Source organism: Podarcis gaigeae (genome assembly GCF_964106915.1).
Source record: "Podarcis gaigeae genome assembly, contig: HAP1_SCAFFOLD_116, whole genome shotgun sequence".
NCBI classification, from domain to species: Eukaryota; Metazoa; Chordata; class Lepidosauria; order Squamata; family Lacertidae; genus Podarcis; species Podarcis gaigeae.
In genome coordinates, this window is record NW_028153280.1 from 3,299 (window position 1) to 22,500 (window position 19,202).

The window sequence follows — 19,202 nt, forward strand, 5'->3', positions numbered from 1 at the left end:
CCTTCTTGCATATCCTTCCTTCCTCTCTTCCCTTTCGTTCCTTCCTTCCTCTCTTTTCTTAGGTTCCTTCCTTCCTTCCTTCCTGCATTTCCTTCCTTTCTTCCTTCCTTCCTTCCTTCCTTCCTTCCTTCCTTCTTGCATTTCCTTCCTTCCTTCCTCCCTTCTTTCCTTCCCTTCCCTTCTTTTCACTTCCCTCCCTTCCTTCCTTTCTTCTGCCTGCATTTCCTTCCCTCCTTCCTTCCTTATTTCCTTCCTTCCTTCCTTCCTTCCTTCCTTCCTTCCTTCCTTCTTCCCATCCCTTCCCTTCCCCTCTTTTCACTTCCTTCTTTCCTTCCTTCCTTCCTTCCTTCCTTCCTTCCTTCTTGCAATGCCTTCCTTCCTTCCCTCTTTCCTCCCTCCCTCCCTCCCTCCCTCCCTTCCCTTCCTTCCTTCCTTCCTTCCTTCCTTCCTTCCTTCCTTCCTTCCTCCTTCTCACTTCCTCCTTCCTTCCTTCCTTCCCCAGAGAGGATTCCCCGATCCCGCCGACCTCGCTTCCGCCGACCAGGCCCTCCTGGAAATGCGCAATCTCGTTTCCGGCTTGCGGGAAGTGATCTCCCTCGCCGCCGAAAGGAGGAAGCAGGAAGAGGAAGCGGAAAAAGCGGCGGCGGCCGAGAAGGCGAACAACGAGAAAAACGAGAAAACGGCCAGCAGCCAGGATCCGGAAAAAGATCCCGTTCCGGAAAGTTTGGGAAAGTTCCGGAAAAACGGTGCGTTTCCGTGAAATATATCAAAATAAATATAAATATAATCTATATTTTTTAAATTTTTAATTTTATACATGTATAATTTAATTATTGAGATATATATATATATATATATATATATATATATATATATGGATTTTAGTATAAATATAATTATTCATCATATATATATATATATATATATATATATGGATTTTAATTAAATATAATTATCTTTATAAGTCATTTTCAGTCCTGGGGATCAGTGAAACATATCGAAATAAATGCAAATCTAAATCTAAATAAATGATTCATCTTTATAATCTATATTTAAATATAAATATGAATATAAATATTCATCCTTGTTATTTTTATATCTATCTATCTATGTATATTATAAATATAAATTATAATTAAATATAAATAAATGTATACATCTTTATAATCTGTATTTAAACATAAATATGAATATAAATATAGATATTCATCTTTATTTTATATATATATATATATATATATATATATATATATATATATATATATATGCAGGTTTTGGTGTCCTCGGGTGTCTTCCCGTGTAAAAGTTGGGGTGTCTAGGCGACGTTTCGACGAGGTCTCACTCGTCATCTTCAGGCTGGTGCTTTCGGCTTCTTGTTACTGGAACAGAGCGGGATCCCAACTTCCTCTCTGCCCAGAACATTGGAGGCTAGACACCACACCCCCTCTACAGTATTTATAGGAACTCAAACATTGAGATCCCGCTCTGTTCCAGTAACAAGAAGCCGAAAGCACCAGCCTGAAGATGACGAGTGAGACCTCATCGAAACGTCGCCTAGACACCCCAACTTTTACACGGGAAGACACCCGAGGACACCAAAACCTGCATATATATATATATATATATATATAATAAATATAAATTATATTTATAATTATATATGATTAATTATAATTATATTTATAATTATTCATCTTTGTAAGTCGTTTTCAGTCCTGGAGATCAGTGAAACATATCGAAATAAATGCAAATCTAAATCTAAATAAATGATTCATCTTTATAATCTATATTTAAATATAAATATGAATATAAATATTCATCCTTGTTATTTTTATATCTATCTATGTATATTATAAATATAAATTATAATTAAATATAAATAAATGTATACATCTTTATAATCTATATTTAAACATAAATATGAATATAGATACAGATCTTCATCTTTATTTTATAGATAGATAGATAGATACTTAGATATAGATATATATAGATGTATATATGTATATTTATATAAATATAAATTATATTTATAGTTATATATGATTAATTATAATTATATTTATCATTATTCATCTTTGTAAGTCGTTTTCAGTTATTTTTATATCTATCTATCTATCTATGTATATTATAAATATAAAGTATAATTAAATATAAATAAATTTATACATCTTTATAATCTATATTTAAACATAAATATGAATATAAATATAGATATTCATCTTTATTTTATAGATAGATAGATAGATAGATAGATAGATAGATAGATGTATATATGTATATTTATATATGTATATTATAAATATAAATTATATTTATAGTTATATATGATTAATTACAATTATATTTATAATTATTCATCTTTGTAAGTCGTTTTCAGTCCTGGAAATCAGTGAAACATATCGAAATAAATGCAAATCTAAATCTAAATAAAATGATTCATCTTTATAATCTATATTTAAATATAAATATGAATATGAATATTCATCCTTATTATATTTATATCTATCTATATATGTATATTATAAATATAAATTATAATTAAATATAAATAAATGTATACATCTTTATAATCTATATTTAAACATAAATATGAATATAGATACAGATATTCATCTTTATTTTATATATAGATATAGATATAGATATGTATATTTATATATGTATATTATAAATATATTTATATTATAAATATAAATATAAATTATATTTATATTAAATATAATTTATAAATATCAATTATATTCATAATTATATATGATGAATTATAATTATATTTATAATTATTCATCTTTGTAAGTCGTTTTCAGTCCTGGAAATCAGTGAAACATATCGAAATAAATGCAAATCGAAATCGAAATCATAAATCTTTTTTTTTAGGGCTCTGGCTGAAGTCCGACGAAAAGACCCTCCAGTGGTACCAGCAGCTCCAGGACCAGTTGGACCAGTGTGTGGATTCCTTTGCCGGCCTGGCCAATAGCAAAGACCGCCAGGTAGCCCCTCCCCCAACCTTGGGGATCCTTCGCCGGATCCCCAGGGGATTTCCTGGATCCCTGGACGCTTTCCCCGATCCTTCGATGGTTCCCTGGATCATTGGACGGTTTCCCGGATCCCTGTAGGAGTCCCTGGATCCTTCTAGGATTCCCCGGATCCTTGGATGGTTCCCTGGATCCTTGGACAATTCCCCGGATCCTTTTAGGAGTCCCTGGATCATTGGACGGTTTCCCGGATCCCTGTAGGAGTCCCTGGATCCCTCTAGGATTCCCTGGATCCTTAGATGGTTCCCTGGATCCTTGGACGATTCCCCGGATCCTTTTAGGAGTCCCTGGATCATTGGACGGTTTCCCGGATCCCTGTAGGAGTCCCTGGATCCCTCTAGGATTCCCCGGATCCTTGGATGGTTCCCTGGATCCTTGGATGATTCCCCGGATCCTTTTAGGAGTCCCTGGATCATTGGACGGTTTCCAGGATCCCTGTAGGAGTCCCCGGATCCCACTAGGATTCCCCGGATCCTTTGATGGTTCCCTGGATCCTTGGACGATTCCCCGGATCCTTTTAGGAGTCCCTGGATCATTGGACGGTTTCCAGGATCCCTGTATGAGTCCCCGGATCCCTATATGATTCCCCAGATCCTTGGATGGTTCCCTGGATCCTTGGACGGGTCCCCGGATCCTCGGATGATTCCGCAAATACCCGGACGAGTACCTGGATCTTAGGATAATTCCCCGGATCCCTGGATAAGTCCCTGGATCCCTCTATGGTTCCCTGGATCCTTGGACGATTCCCCGGATCCTTTTAGGAGTCCCTGGATCATTGGACGGTTTCCCGGATCCCTGTAGGAGTCCCTGGATCCCTCTAGGATTCCCTGGATCCTTGGACGATTCCCCGGATCCTTTTAGGAGTCCCTGGATCATTGGATGGTTCCCCAGATCCCTGTATGAGTCCCTGGATCCCTCTATGGTTCCCTAGGTGCTCAGACGAGTCCCCGGATCCTCGAACCATTCCCCAGATCCTTTTATGAGTCCCTGGATCCTTCTATGATTCCCCGGATCCTCAAACGATTCCCCGGGTCCTTTTAGGAGTCCCTGGATCCCCATACAAGTCCCCGGGTCATTGGACGGTTTCCCGGATCCCTGTAGGAGTCCCTGGATCCCTCTAGGATTCCCCGGATCCTTGGATGGTTCCCTGGATCCTTGGACAATTCCCCGGATCCTTTTAGGAGTCCCTGGATCATTGGACGGTTTCCAGGATCCCTGTATGAGTCCCCGGATCCCTCTATGATTCCCTGGATCCTTGGACGATTCCCCGGATCCTTTTAGGGGTCCCTGGATCATTGGATGATTCCCCAGATCCCTGTATGAGTCCCTGGATCCCTCTATGGTTCCCTGGGTGCTCAGACGAGTCCCCGGATCCTCGAACCATTCCCCAGATCCTTTTATGAGTCCCTGGATCCTTCTATGATTCCCCGGATCCTCAGACGATTCCCCGGGTCCTTTTAGGAGTCCCTGGATCCCCATACAAGTCCCCGGGTCATTGGACGGTTTCCCGGATCCCTGTAGGAGTCCCTGGATCCCTCTAGGATTCCCTGGATCCCTCTAGGATTCCCTGGATCCTTGGATGGTTCCCTGGATCCTTGGACGATTCCCCGGATCCTTTTAGGAGTCCCTGGATCATTGGACGGTTTCCAGGATCCCTGTATGAGTCCCCGGATCCCTCTATGATTCCCTGGGTCCTTGGACGATTCCCCGGATCCTTTTAGGAGTCCCTGGATCATTGGATGGTTCCCCAGATCCCTGTATGAGTCCCTGGATCCCTCTATGGTTCCCTGGGTGCTCAGACGAGTCCCCGGATCCTCGAACCATTCCTCAGATCCTTTTATGAGTCCCTGGATCCTTCTATGATTCCCCGGATCCTCAGACGATTCCCCGGGTCCTTTTAGGAGTCCCTGGATCCCCATACAAGTCCCCGGGTCATTGGACGGTTTCCCGGATCCCTGTAGGAGTCCCTGGATCCCTCTAGGATTCCCTGGATCCTTGGATGGTTCCCTGGATCCTTGGACGATTCCCCGGATCCTTTTAGGAGTCCCTGGATCATTGGACGGTTTCCCGGATCCCTGTAGGAGTCCCTGGATCCCTCTAGGATTCCCCGGATCCTTGGATGGTTCCCTGGATCCTTGGACGGCCCCGGATCCTTTTAGGAGTCCCTGGATCATTGGATGGTTTCCAGGATCCTGTATGAGTCCCCAGATCCCTCTATGATTCCCCGGATCTTTGGATGGTCCCCTGGATCCCTGGACCGGTCCCCGGATCCTTGGATGATTCCGCAGATACCCGGACGAGTACCTGGATCTTAGGATAATTCCCCGGATCCCTGGATAAGTCCCTGGATCCCTCTATGATTCCCTGGATCCTTGGACGATTCCCCGGATCCTTTTAGGAGTCCCTGGATCATTGGATGGTTCCCCAGATCCCTGTATGAGTCCCTGGATCCCTCTATGATTCCCTGGGTGCTCAGACGAGTCCCCGGATCCTCGAACCATTCCCCAGATCCTTTTATGAGTCCCTGGATCCTTCTATGATTCCCCGGATCCTCAGACGATTCCCCGGATCCTTTTAGGAGTCCCTGGATCCCCATACAAGTCCCCGGGTCATTGGACGGTTTCCCGGATCCCTGTATGAGTCCCTGGATCCCTCTAGGATTCCCCGGATCCTTGGATGGTTCCCTAGATCCTTGGACGGTTCCCCGGATCCTTTTAGGAGTCCCTGGATCCCCAGGCGATTCCCCCGGATCCCTGGACGTTTTGCTGGGTCCCTATATGAGTCCCTGGATCCTTTTATGAGTCCCTGGATCCCTCTATGGTTCCCCGGATCCTCGGATGATTCCCTGGATCCCTGGATGAGTCCCTGGATCCCACTATGATTCCCCAGATCCTCAGACTGTTCCCTGGATCCCTGGATGAGTCCCTGGATCTTAGGATGATTCCCCGGATCCCTGGATGAGTCCCTGGGTCCCTCTATGATTTCCCGGATACTTGGATGATTCCCCAGATCCTTTAGGAGTCCCTGGATCCCCATACGAGTCCCTAGATCATTGGACGGTTTACCAGATTCCTGTATGATCCTTGGACAATTCCCCCGATCCCTGGACAAGTCCCCGGGTCCTTCTACGATCCCCCAGATCCCTGTACAAATCCCTGGATCCTCAGACCATTCCCCCAGATCCTTGGACGATTCCCTGGATCCCTGTACAAGTCCCTGGATCCCCGTACGAGTCCCTGGATCCTAGGACGATGCCCCAGATCCCTGTACGAGCCCTGGATCTTAGGATAATTCCCCAGATCCCTCTATGATTCCCCAGATCCCCGTACGAGTCCCTGAATCCACGGACAATTCCCAGATCCCCGTACGAGTCCCTGGGTCCCTTTATGATTCCCCGGATCCCCGTACGAGTCCCGGGATCCTTGGACGATTCCCCAGATCCTCGGACCATTCCCCGGCTCTCCATACGAGTCCCTGGATCCTCAGACCATTCACCAGATCCCCGTACGATTCTCCAGATCCTCGGACCATTCACCAGATCACTGTACCAGTCCCCGGATCCCTGTACACGTCCCCAGATCCTCAGGCAATTCCCAGATCTCCCTACAAGTCACTGGATCCTCGGACGATTCCCCAGATCCCCGGACGAGTCCCGGGATCCCTTTACGATTCCCCGGATCCCTCTATAATTCCCCGGATCCCCGGACGAGTCCCCCGACCCGAATCCCGGGAACGGGAGGGAGGGAGATCCGAAAACGTCGGTGATCCTTTTCCTCTCCCCCCCCCCTTTCCAGGAAAAGAAGATCAAGATGGATCTCCAGAAAGCCGTCACCACTCCTGTCAGTCAAATCTCGACCAGAGCAGGTCAGCTGTTTCCTTTCCGACTTCCGACTTCCTTTTCCTCCACTTCTCCCTTTCCCTCCACTTCCTTCTCCCTTTTCCTCCGCTTCCTTCTCCCTTTTCCTCCAATTCTTCCTTTTCCGACTTCCCAATTTTTCCTCCACTTCCTCCTTCCTATTCCTCCGCTTCCTCCTTCCTTTTCCTCCACTTCCTCCTTCCTTTTCCTCTACTTCCTCCTTCCTTTTCCTCCCTCCTTCCTTCCACCACTTCCTCCTTCCTTTCGTACCACTTCCTCCTTCCTTTTCCTCCACTTCCTCCTTTCCCTCCGCTTCCTCCCTTTCCTCCCTCCTTTTCCTCCACTTCCTCCTTCCTTTCCCTCCACTTCCTCCTTCCTTTTCCTCCCTTCTTCCTTTTCCTCCACTTCCTCCTTCCCTTTCCTCCACTTCCTCCTTCCTTCCACCAATTCCTCCTTCCTTTCCCACCATTCCCTCCTTCCTTTTCCTCCACTTCCTCCTTTCCCTCCGCTTCCTCCCTTTCCTCCACTTCCTCCTTTTCCTCCACTTCCTCCCTCCTTCCTTTCCCTCCATTTCCTCCTACCTTTTCCTCCATTTCCCCCTTCCTTTTCCTCCACATCTTTTTCTTCCACTTTCTCCTTCGTTTTCCTCCACTTCCTCCTTCCTTTTCCAACTTCCCATTGTTTCCTCCACTTCCTTTTCCTTCTTCCCAATTTTTCCTCCACTTCCTCTTCCCTTTTCCTGTTTCCTGTTTCCCAGTTTTTCTTCCACTTCCTGCTTCCTGTTCCTTCTGGGGAATTTTTCCTCCTCTTCCTCCTCCCTTCATCCCTTTTTCCTGTTTCCCAATTTCCCTTCCTCTTCCCTTTTCCTTCTTCCCAATTTTTGCTGCGCTTCCTTTTCCTTTTCCCAATTTACCCTCCACTTCCTCCCTCAACCCCCTTTTCCAACTTCCACTTCCTTTTCCAAAATCTTCCAAATCTTCCGCTTCCACTTCCTGTTTCCCAACTTCCCGCTTCCTCTTCCTCCAGAATCCCACCTGAAGGAGATTTTTGAGAAGATCCACGCCTTACTCTCCGGGAAACCCGACCGACCCTCCGCTTCCTCCTCCCTTTCCTAATTTCCACTCCACTTCCTCCTTCCTTTTCTCCACTTCCTTCCACCACTTCTTCCTTTCCCACCACTTCCTCTTTCCTTTTCCTCCATTTCCTCCTTTTTCCTCCACATCTTTTCCTTCGACTTCTTCCTTCCTTTTCCTTCTTCCCAATTTCCCTTCCACTTCCACTTCCCTTTTCCTTCTTCCCAATTTTTCCTCCACTTCTTCCTTTTCCTTCTTCCCATTTTTTCCTCCACTTCCTCCCTCAACCCCCTTTTCCTACTTCCACTTCCTTTTCCAAAATCTTCCAAATCATCCGCTTCCACTTCCTGTTTCCCAACTTCCCACTTCCTCTCCCTCCAGGATCCCAGCTGAAGGAGATCTTTGACAAGATCCACGCCTTACTCTCCGGGAAACCCGACCCTCCGCTTCCTCCTCCCTTTACCTTCTTCCTAATTTCCCCTCCACTTCCTCCTTCCTTTTCTCCACTTCCTTCCACCACTTCCTCCTTCCTTTCCCACCACTTCCTCCTTCCTTTCCCACCACTTCCTCTTTCCTTTTCCTCCATTTCCTCCTTCCTTTTCCTCCACATCTTTTCCTTCCACTTTCTCCTTTTCCTCCACTTCCTCCTTCCTTTTCCTTCTTCCCAATTTCCCTTCCACTTCCCTTTTCCTTCTTCCCAATTTTTCCTCCACTTCTTCCTTTTCCTTTTCCCAATTTTTCCTCCACTTCCTCCCTCAACCCCCTTTTCCAACTTCCACTTCCTTTTCCGAAATCTTCCAAATCTTCCGCTTCCACTTCCTGTTTCCCAACTTCCCGCTTCCTCTTCCTCCAGGATCCCAGCTGAAGGAGATCTTTGACAAGATCCACGCCTTACTCTCCGGGAAACCCGTCCGATCCGGCGGACAAAGCGTTTCCGTCGCTCTCCACCCGGAAGCGCTCAACTTTTCCTACTACAAACTGGCGGAAAAATTTGTGGTAAGATTATTTTGGGGGAAATACTATTATTATTATTATTATTATTATTATTATTATTATTGGGGAAAATATTATTATTAGGGAAAATATTATTATTTCTGATATTATTATTATTATTATTATTATTGCTGTTGTTATTATTATGGGAAATATTATTATTATTATTATTATTATTATTATTATTATTATTATTATTATTATTAATTTTGGGAAAATATTGTTATTATTATTATTATTATTATTATTATTATTAATTTTGGGAAAATATTATTATTCTTATTATTAGCCCGCTCCATTGCACTACATTAATATATAATAACAACAACAACAACAATAGTTGTTGTTGTTGTTATTAATTTTGGGGAAAATATGATTATTACTTTATTATTATTATTATTATTATTATTATTATTATTATTATTATTATTATTACTATTATTAGGAAAATATTATTATTATTATTTATATTGGGAAAATATTATTATTATTATTGGGATATAATATTATTATTATTATTATTCGGATATTATTATTATTATTATTATTATTGGCCCGCTCCATCTCCTTTTCCATTGCACTGCATTAATATATAATAACAACAACAACAATAATAGTTGTTGTTGTTGTTTTTGTTATTATTTTGGGGAAAATATGATTATTTATTATTATTATTATTATGCTTATTATTATTAATGCAGTCAGTGAAATGGAAAAGGAGATGGAGCAGGCTAATAATAATAATAATAACTATTATTGTTGTTATTGTTATTTATTTAATAACATTATTATTATTATTATTATTATTATTATTATTATTATTATTGGGGTTTTTTGCTGGCATTATTATTATTATTATTATTATGGTTTTCTGCTCACATTATTACTATTGATATTACTATTGCTATTATTAATACTATTATTACTATTACTGTTACTATTTCTATTATTATTATCATTATCATTATCATTATTTTTATTATTATGGTTTTTTGCTCACATGATTACTATTGCTATTATTATTATTGATATTAACACTATTACTATTATTTCCAATATTATTATTTCTGATATTATTATTATTATTATTACAACAACAACAACAAATTCGTTTATTGTGAGGACCATGCCTGTGCACAAAAATCAACAGTAGTTAAAAATTGTTAAAATTCATTACATACTATGCCGACAAAACCTTCTTCCCACAAAATAGAAAAGGAGGGAAAACGAGCAGCGAGTCAAACAGACGATGGAGGGGTCTTTACATTGTCGTTCATAAATCTTTCCCTGGCTTTCATGGCCTTCATCACAAAGACCGCTACCACATGGGTAATGCGTGGGTTTGCATCAACTAACAAAAATTTTACTCTATCTTCAGGACTGGTTATACAGTTGGGTATAATTTGCAGCAATGCATCTCTAAAGCCCGAGTAAATGGGGCAATAGAGGAAATAATGTGTAAGGTCCTCTTTAATTCTCATAAGGCAAGGACATAGACGATGTTCTACTGGGGTTTTTGTGTATCTACCGGTCAGGTAGGCAGTTGGCAATGTTTGAAACCGTGCCATAGTAAAAGCTCTCCGAAGGGTGGGGTCAGTGATCTCGACCAAGTAGTTGGCACAGATTTTGACTGCTTTTACTTGGGGGAGCCAGTAGGAAAACCCAGAGTTCTTTATCTTGGTGGAGTCCATAAAGGCGTCTTTTTCAAAGATCCATTCCCGAACTTTATCAGCGCTCCACAATTTGAGAGTATTTAACTCAGGTAGGTTGTATCTGGATAGAATGTCTGATAGACTTTTATGCCAAGTAGTGTTATTTTGTAATGATACAAAGGCTTGTTTAGCCAATAAGGTGTTCGGGGCATCTATGAGGTTGGTAAAAAAACGCAGGAATCTTAAGTGTGCCCTGGCAGACACAGAAGGTAATCCTACTTCCACTCTTAGGAGAGCTGCCGGAGTACTCTGAGGGAGGCCTAGAATTCTTCTGAGATAAAAATTTTGGAATATTTCAAGCCGTTCTAACAGCTTCTGATTCCAACCCCAGAGTTCTACTCCGTATAACATCTGTGGAATCACTTTTCCAACAAAAATTTTTAGTGCCGGGATCACCAGTTGCCCTCCCCTCGAATAAAAAAAGCTGAGCAGAGCACCAGTTGTCCTACGTGTTAGAAGGGCTACAGTCTTGAAGTGGGCAAGCCAGCTAGATGTGGCTTGGAAGGTGATACCAAGATATTTAAAGAGGAGACATTGTTCAATTTTGTGTTCATCTAGAGACCATCTAAATGTATGTCGAGCTCTAGTAAACACCACAATTTTTGTTTTATCATAGTTTATCTTTAGAAAGTTTTGAGAACAATAAGCTGCGAGCCCCTCCAGCATGCTGAGTAGGCCCCTTCGAGTGAGTGCCATGACCGCCATGTCATCAGCATATAGCAGTATGTTCAGGTGTTTGCCTTCCAGGGCAGGAGCTGATGACTTATACTTTGCCATATGTTGAACAATGTCATTTATATAAAAATTAAAAAGGAACGGTGCTAACAAACAGCCCTGTTTAACCCCTTTCCCCAGTGGCAGAGGGTCAGTATAGTTGCCTGACATCCCAGTTCTAATTTTAACTGTGGTGTCTGAATGTAACTCTCTAAGTATTTTGAGGAGTCGTCTATCAATATCTGTGCCATATAGTTTTTGCCATAATTTGTCCCTACAGATTGAGTCAAAAGCGGATGTGAGATCTACGAAAGCCACAAAAAGTTTGCTCTTATATGTCTTTGTATACTTATCTATCATTGTCTGTAATACCAAACAGTGGCCTATTGTACTATGGCCCTTTCTAAACCCTGCCTGTTCCGGATTAAACAAGTTAGAGTGGTCAGCCCAATCAACCAATTTGTTTAGCAGGTGGCGAGTATAAAGTTTATACACAATGTCCAGGAGACTTATGGGGCGATAATTTGAGGGGTCTTGGGGGTCTCCCTTCTTATAGATGGGGGCTACCAGGCTCAGTTTCCAATTTTCTGGGATTTTGCATGTATCATTTATTGCCGTGAAAAGTTGGGCCAAAAAAGCAGCCCACCACTGGGCATTTAGTTTAAGCACCTCAGGAGGAATCATATCTTCACCGGGAGCCTTGCCATTCTTGAGTGTATTAATTAGCTGTAAGCATTCTGATTCGGTAACAGGATCCCAGCCCGTTAATAGATCGTTTTTAATAGGAGGAAACTGGCTCGGTTTAGCAAGGTTTGGAGCTGTGTATAGCCGGGAAAAGTGTTGGTACCATAAGTTAGATGAGATACTATTGGTTACAATTTTCCCTTTGGGTGAGACTCCCTGAGCAATTATTTCCCAGAACTTTTTATCGTCCCGCGATTTGATCGCCTTGTCGAGAGCCTCCCATTGTTCCTTTCTATAGAGGGATTTCTTAAATTTTAGAGTATTTTTATAATGAGAGCGCCACCTGCGCAGGTTTTCCACTGAGGACAGGGTCCCTTCCTGTTTTACCTTATTTTGTAATTTCCTAAGCAAAGATCTTATATTCCTACAGTCTTTGTCGAACCAGGCCCTCGAGTTATTTTGTTGTTTGGAAGGGTTGGAGTTCGTAAGTAATGGGAGGAGCGACTCTGAGACCTGCTGAAATGTTAAAAATGGGTCAGAATTTGATAAAATGCATTGGTCTCTCAAGGCCAATAAGTCAGGTGAATGCAGGTGTAGTTTGATTTTGAGTTCCAGGTCGCTGTTCCATTTACGCCTACGAAGGGCCAGAGTTGGAGGTGGGTCTGCACAGTGATTGCGGTATTGCGGATCCTCCAAACCGCGGGGGATTAGTGAGATTGAGATAGGGAGGTGATCACTCTCAGTTCTGTTGAAAGTCCTAAAGCCCTGTGACCTCTCCAAAAGTTTTGGGGAGACCAGGATATAATCAATAACGCTCGCACCTCTAGGCCCAAGGAAAGAAAAGAAACCCCCTGACCTATCCATATGGGTACCATGCAAATTAAACAAATTATGTTTGAAGGCAATCTCCATTAATGTAATGCCTTCCTTATTCAAGACCTTATCGTCAGAGGACCAAGGAATAAACCAATCTGCCTCTGGCAGTAACTGAGATTTAGAACAGTACGTATTAAAGTCGTTTCCTCTCCTGGCGTTGAAATCACCTGCCAGCAGGATATCCATGCCAGGGAATTCTAGTTCAGCCTTCTCCAAACATAGCTCTAAATCTTCCCAGATTTGTGACGACTGGGAAGGGGTACCTATGGGAGGGATATATATATTAAAGCAGAGGAAGTCACCTCCTTCACTGCTAGAGATAAGTAGGGTTTGTAGGTTGTTACTCTTCGCCCACTGCTGTTGCCGGACCTTGCACTTTAGCTTGATGGAAACAAAAGTGACTAAGCCACCACTAGGTCGGCCTCGGAGATTTGGTTTTATCGCAGGGATAGCAAAGGCATCGTATCCCTGAAGAGAAGGAACATGGAGATCTAAACACCATGTCTCCTGTAGACATATAATCTGAAATTTTGTAAGGAAATCCAGAAGGTCGACGTCACCCTGCTTAGATAACCATCCCGCCACGTTCCAAGATAGAATGTGGAAATAGGGTGATGGTGGAAATAGTGGCAGTCAATCACTTTTCCGGTGGTTTGGGGCTCCTGAGTTAAGCTCCTCCTCCTTCTGCTCTGCTTGGTGGTTCCAGGTTTGAGGTCCCTGGTCCCTAGGTAGGTGTGATGGCTTTGACTGGGGGGCCAGTAGGTTGATTTGGCCCAGAGGATCTTCGATGACACCATTACATATATCATGATGATCAGCTGATGTATCATGATGTTCCGCTGGTTTTTGCAGAGCGAGGGCTTTGTCGACCCGTATAGGCTGTACAGGTAGCAGGTCAACAGCTGAATCTTGTGACGGTACTGCTAACGGGTCAAAATTTAACAAGTGCTGAGGATCTTGGTTACGTGTTGGGCTTGAAATAATAGAAGCCTCCAATTCCGGCATCGAGGCGTATGAGGACGAGAGCATTTCAAACTGATCTTGCTTCAGTAGTCCAATACCAGGCTCGTTGCACGTGGAGGCCAGGGTACCAAGCGGGGGGTGTAAAAAATCAATTAAGTCATTTACGGGCAGGCTTGCCACTCTCTGAGGGGTAATGTGTCCTGGCTCCAATATTATTATTATTAGTATTAGTATTAGTATTATTATTATTATTACTGAGGGTTTTTGCTGGCATTATTATTATTATTATTATGGTTTTCTGCTCACATTATTACTATTGATATTACTATTGCTATTATTAATAATACTATTAATACTATTACTGTTACTATTTCTATCGTTATTATTATGGTCTTTTGCTCACTTGATTACTATTGATATTATTCTTATTATTGATATTAATACTATTACTATTATTTCTAGTATTATTATTTCTGATATTATTTATTTATTATTATTATTATTATTATTATTATTATTATTATTATTATTATTTATTAATTTTCAGAAACAAGGGGAGGAGGTGGCCGACTACTATTATTACTATTATTATTACTACTACTATTATTACTTATCAATTATTGCTTATCAATTATCAATTATTAATTATTAATTTTCAGAAACAAGGGGAGGAGGTGGCCGACTACTACTATTATTACTATTATTATTATTACTACTACTATTATTACTTATCAATTATTACTTATCAATTATTACTTATCAATTATCAATTATTAATTATTAATTTTCAGAAACAAGGGGAGGAGGTGGCCGACTATTACTATTATTATTATTATTATTATTATTGCTACTATTATTACTTATCAATTATTACTTATCAATTATTATTATTATTGATTATTGATTATTAATTTTCAGAAACAAGGGGAGGAGGAGGTGGCCTCCCACCACCAGGCCGCCTTCCCCATCGCTGTGGTGGCTTCTGGGATCTGGGAGCTCCACCCCCCGGTGGGCCACTTCCTGTTGGCCCACCTCCACAGGAAGTGCCCCTACGCCGCCCCCCTGCGGCCGGGGCTCCCGGAGGGGGCGTCGCCCGAGGAGGGGCGGAGGTGAGGAGATTATTGATGGATGGTGATGATTAATTATTGTGGATTGATTGATGGATGGATGGATGGATGGATGGATTGATGGGTTGATGGACGGAATGATTGATTGATTGATTGATTGATTGATTGATTGACAGATGGATGGGTTGGTGGATTGATTGATTGATTGATTGATTGATTGACGGATGGGTTGGTGGATTGATTGATTGATTGATTGATTGACGGATGGGTTGGTGGATTGATTGATTGATTGATGGGTTGGTTGGTTGGTTGGTTGGTTGGTTGGTTGATTGATTGATTGATTGATTGATTGGTGGATGGATGGATGGATGGGTTGATGGATGGGTTGATGGATTGATTGACGGATGGGTTGGTGGGTGGATTGATTGATTGATTGATTGATTGACAGATGGATGGGTTGGTGGATTGATTGATTGATTGATTGATTGACGGATGGGTTGGTGGATTGATTGAATGATTGATTGATTGATTGATTGATTGATTGATCGATTGATAGGTTGGTTGGTTGGTTGGTTGGTTGATTGATTGATTGATGGATGGATGGGTTGATGGATGGGTTGATGGATTGATTGACGGATGGGTTGGTGGGTGGATTGATTGATTGATTGATTGATTGACAGATGGATGGGTTGGTGGATTGATTGATTGATTGATTGATGGAGAGGTTGAGATGGATGGATGGATGGATGGATGGATGGGTTGATGAATTGATTGATTGATTGATTGATTGACGGATGGATGGATAGGTTGAGATGGATGGATGGGGTGGATGGATGGATGGATGGATGGATGGATGGATGGATGGATTGACTGACTGACTGACTGACTGATTAATGGATTGGTTGATGGATTGATAGATGGATGGATGGATGGATGGATGGATGGATGGATGGATTGATTGATTGATTGCTTGATTGATTGATTGACAGATGGATGGGTTGGTGGATTGATTGATTGATTGACGGATGGATGGGTTGGTGGATTGATTGATTGATTGATTGATTGATTGACGGATGGATGGATTGGTGGATACGCATTGAAAGGTGGATGGATGGATGGATGGATGGATGAGTTGATTGATGGGTGGATGGACGGATAGATGGATAGATTGAGAGATGGATGGATGGGTTGGTGGGTTCGTTGGTTGGTTGATTGATTGATTGATTGATTGATTGATGGAGGGGTGGATGGATAGATTGATTGATCGATGGATGGGTTGATGGACGGATCAGTGGATGGATTGATAGATGGATGGATGAGTTGAATGAATGAATGGAGGGTTTGATGGATGGATAAATTGAGGTGGATGGATGGATGGATGGATGGAGGGGTTGGTTGGATGGATGGATAGATAGATTAATTATTGTGGATTGATTGATTGATTGATTGATTGATTGATTGACAGATGGATGGGTTGATGGATGGATGGGTTGGTGGATTGATTGATGGATGGATGGATGGGTTGATGGATGGAATGATTGATTGTTTGATTGATTGATTGATTGATTGACAGATGGATGGGTTGGTGGATTGATTGATTGATTGATTGATTGATTGACAGATGGATGGGTTGGTGGATTGATTGATTGATTGATTGATTGACGGATGGGTTGGTGGATTGATTGATTGATTGATTGATTGATTGATCGATCGATTGATGGACGGATCAGTGGATGGATTGATAGATGGATGGATGGGTTGAATGACTGAATGGAGGGTTTGATGGATGGATAAATTGAGGTGGATTGATGGATGGATGGATGGATGGAGGGGTTGGTTGGTTGGATGGATGGATAGATAGATTAATTATTGTTGATTGATTGATTGATTGATTGATTGATTGACAGATGGATGGGTTGATGGATGGATGGGTTGGTGGATTGATGGATGGATGGATGGATGGATTGATTGATGGGTTGATGGATGGAATGATTGATTGATTGATTGATTGATTGATTGATTGACAGATGGATGGGTTGGTGGATTGATTGATTGATTGATTGATTGATTGACAGATGGATGGGTTGGTGGATTGATTGATTGATTGATTGATCGGTTGATCGATTGATGGACGGATCAGTGGATGGATTGATAGATGGATGGATGGGTTGAATGAATGAATGAATGAATGAATGAATGGAGGGTTTGATGGATGGATAAATTGAGGTGGATTGATGGATGGATGGATGGATGGAGGGGTTGGTTGGTTGGATGGATGGATAGATAGATTAATTATTGTTGATTGATTGATTGATTGATTGATTGATTGACAGATGGATGGGTTGATGGATGGATGGGTTGGTGGATTGATGGATGGATGGATGGATGGATTGATTGATGGGTTGATGGATGGAATGATTGATTGATTGATTGATTGATTGATTGATTGACAGATGGATGGGTTGGTGGATTGATTGATTGATTGATTGATTGATTGACAGATGGATGGGTTGGTGGATTGATTGATTGATTGATTGATCGGTTGATCGATTGATGGACGGATCAGTGGATGGATTGATAGATGGATGGATGGGTTGAATGAATGAATGAATGAATGAATGGAGGGTTTGATGGATGGATAAATTGAGGTGGATGGATGGATGGATGGAGGGGTTGGTTGGTTGGTTGGTAGGTTGATGGATGGATGGAGGGATGAATAGGTTGATGGATAGATAGATAGATAGATAGATAGATAGATAGATAGATAGATGGATCGATAGGTTGATGGATGGATGGATGGATGGATGGACAGAAGGATAGATGGGTGGGTTGATGGATTGATGGGTTGATAGACTGCTGGATGGATGGATGGGTGGAGGGGTGGAGGGGTTGGTTGGGTGATTGATTGATTGATTGATTGATTGATTGACGGATGGATGGATGGATAGATTGAGGGAATGGATCTGTTGATGGATTGATAGGTTGATGGATGGATGGATGGACGGATCAATATATGGATGGATGGATGGATAGATAGATAGATATATGGATGGATAGATGGATTGGATGTGTTGATGGATGGATCAGTTGATGGATTGATGGATAGATTGAGATGGATGGATGGATGGATAGATAGATAGATAGACAGATGGGTTGATGGATGGATCAGCTGATGGATGGATGGATGGATCGATTGAGATGCATGGGTTGATGGATTGGTAGGTTGATGGATGGACGGATGGACAGATGGATGGATATATGGATGGATGGATGGGTGGATAGATAGATAGATAGATAGATAGATAGATAGATAGATAGATAAATGGATGGATGGATGGATGGATGGATGGGTAGATTGGTGAATAGATAGATAGATAGATAGATAGATAGATAGATAGATAGATAGATAGATGGATGGGTGGGTTGATGGATGGATCAGTTGATGGATGGATGGATAGATTGAGATGGATGTGTTGATGAATGGACAGACAGACAGACAGACAGATGGATGGATGGATGGATGGATAGATTTGTGAATAGATTGATTGCTTGATGGATGGATGGATTGATAGGATGATGGATGGATGGATGGATGGACGGACTGATAGATAGATAGATAGATAGATAGATAGATAGATAGATAGATAGATAGACGGACGGATAGATTGGTAGATAGATAGATAGATAGATAGATAGATAGATAGATAGATAGATGATAGATGGACGGATGAATGGATAGATGGATAGATTGAGATGGATGGGTTGATGGATTGATGGACAGATGGATATATGGATGGATGGATAGATAGATAGATAGATAGATAGATAGATAGATAGATAGATGGATAGATTGACAGATTGATGGATGGATGGATAGATTGGTGAATAGATAGATAGATGAGTTGGATGAACGGATGGGTTGATTGATTGATTGATTGATCGATTGATTGATTGATTGATCAACCAATCAACCCATCCGTTCATCCCACCCATCTATCTATCTATCTATCTATCTATCTATCTATTCACCAATCTATCCATCCATCCATCAATCTGTCAATCTATCTATCTATCCATCCATCTATCTATCTATCTATCTATCCATCCATATGGATGGGCTGGATGAACGGATGGGTTGATTGATTGATTGATTGATTGATGGGTTGGATGAATGGATTGATTGATTGATTGATTGATGGATGGATGGGTTGGATGAACGGATTGAT

General features: G+C 41.8%; 1 protein-coding gene across 1 annotated transcript in view; it reads left to right on the plus strand.

The window, feature by feature from the left end:
- Nucleotides 1–471: 471 nt before the first annotated feature.
- GLE1 (GLE1 RNA export mediator) overlaps nucleotides 472–19,202 on the plus strand; it is a 33,221-nt gene continuing 14,490 nt past the window's right edge. Inside the window, exons 1-5 of the mRNA XM_083757342.1 lie at nucleotides 472–746; nucleotides 2,881–2,993; nucleotides 6,833–6,902; nucleotides 8,821–8,963; nucleotides 14,828–15,018. Coding sequence (XP_083613468.1) covers nucleotides 557–746; nucleotides 2,881–2,993; nucleotides 6,833–6,902; nucleotides 8,821–8,963; nucleotides 14,828–15,018 — 707 coding nt within the window. The 5' untranslated portion in view covers nucleotides 472–556. The remainder of the gene's footprint in view (nucleotides 747–2,880; nucleotides 2,994–6,832; nucleotides 6,903–8,820; nucleotides 8,964–14,827; nucleotides 15,019–19,202) is intronic.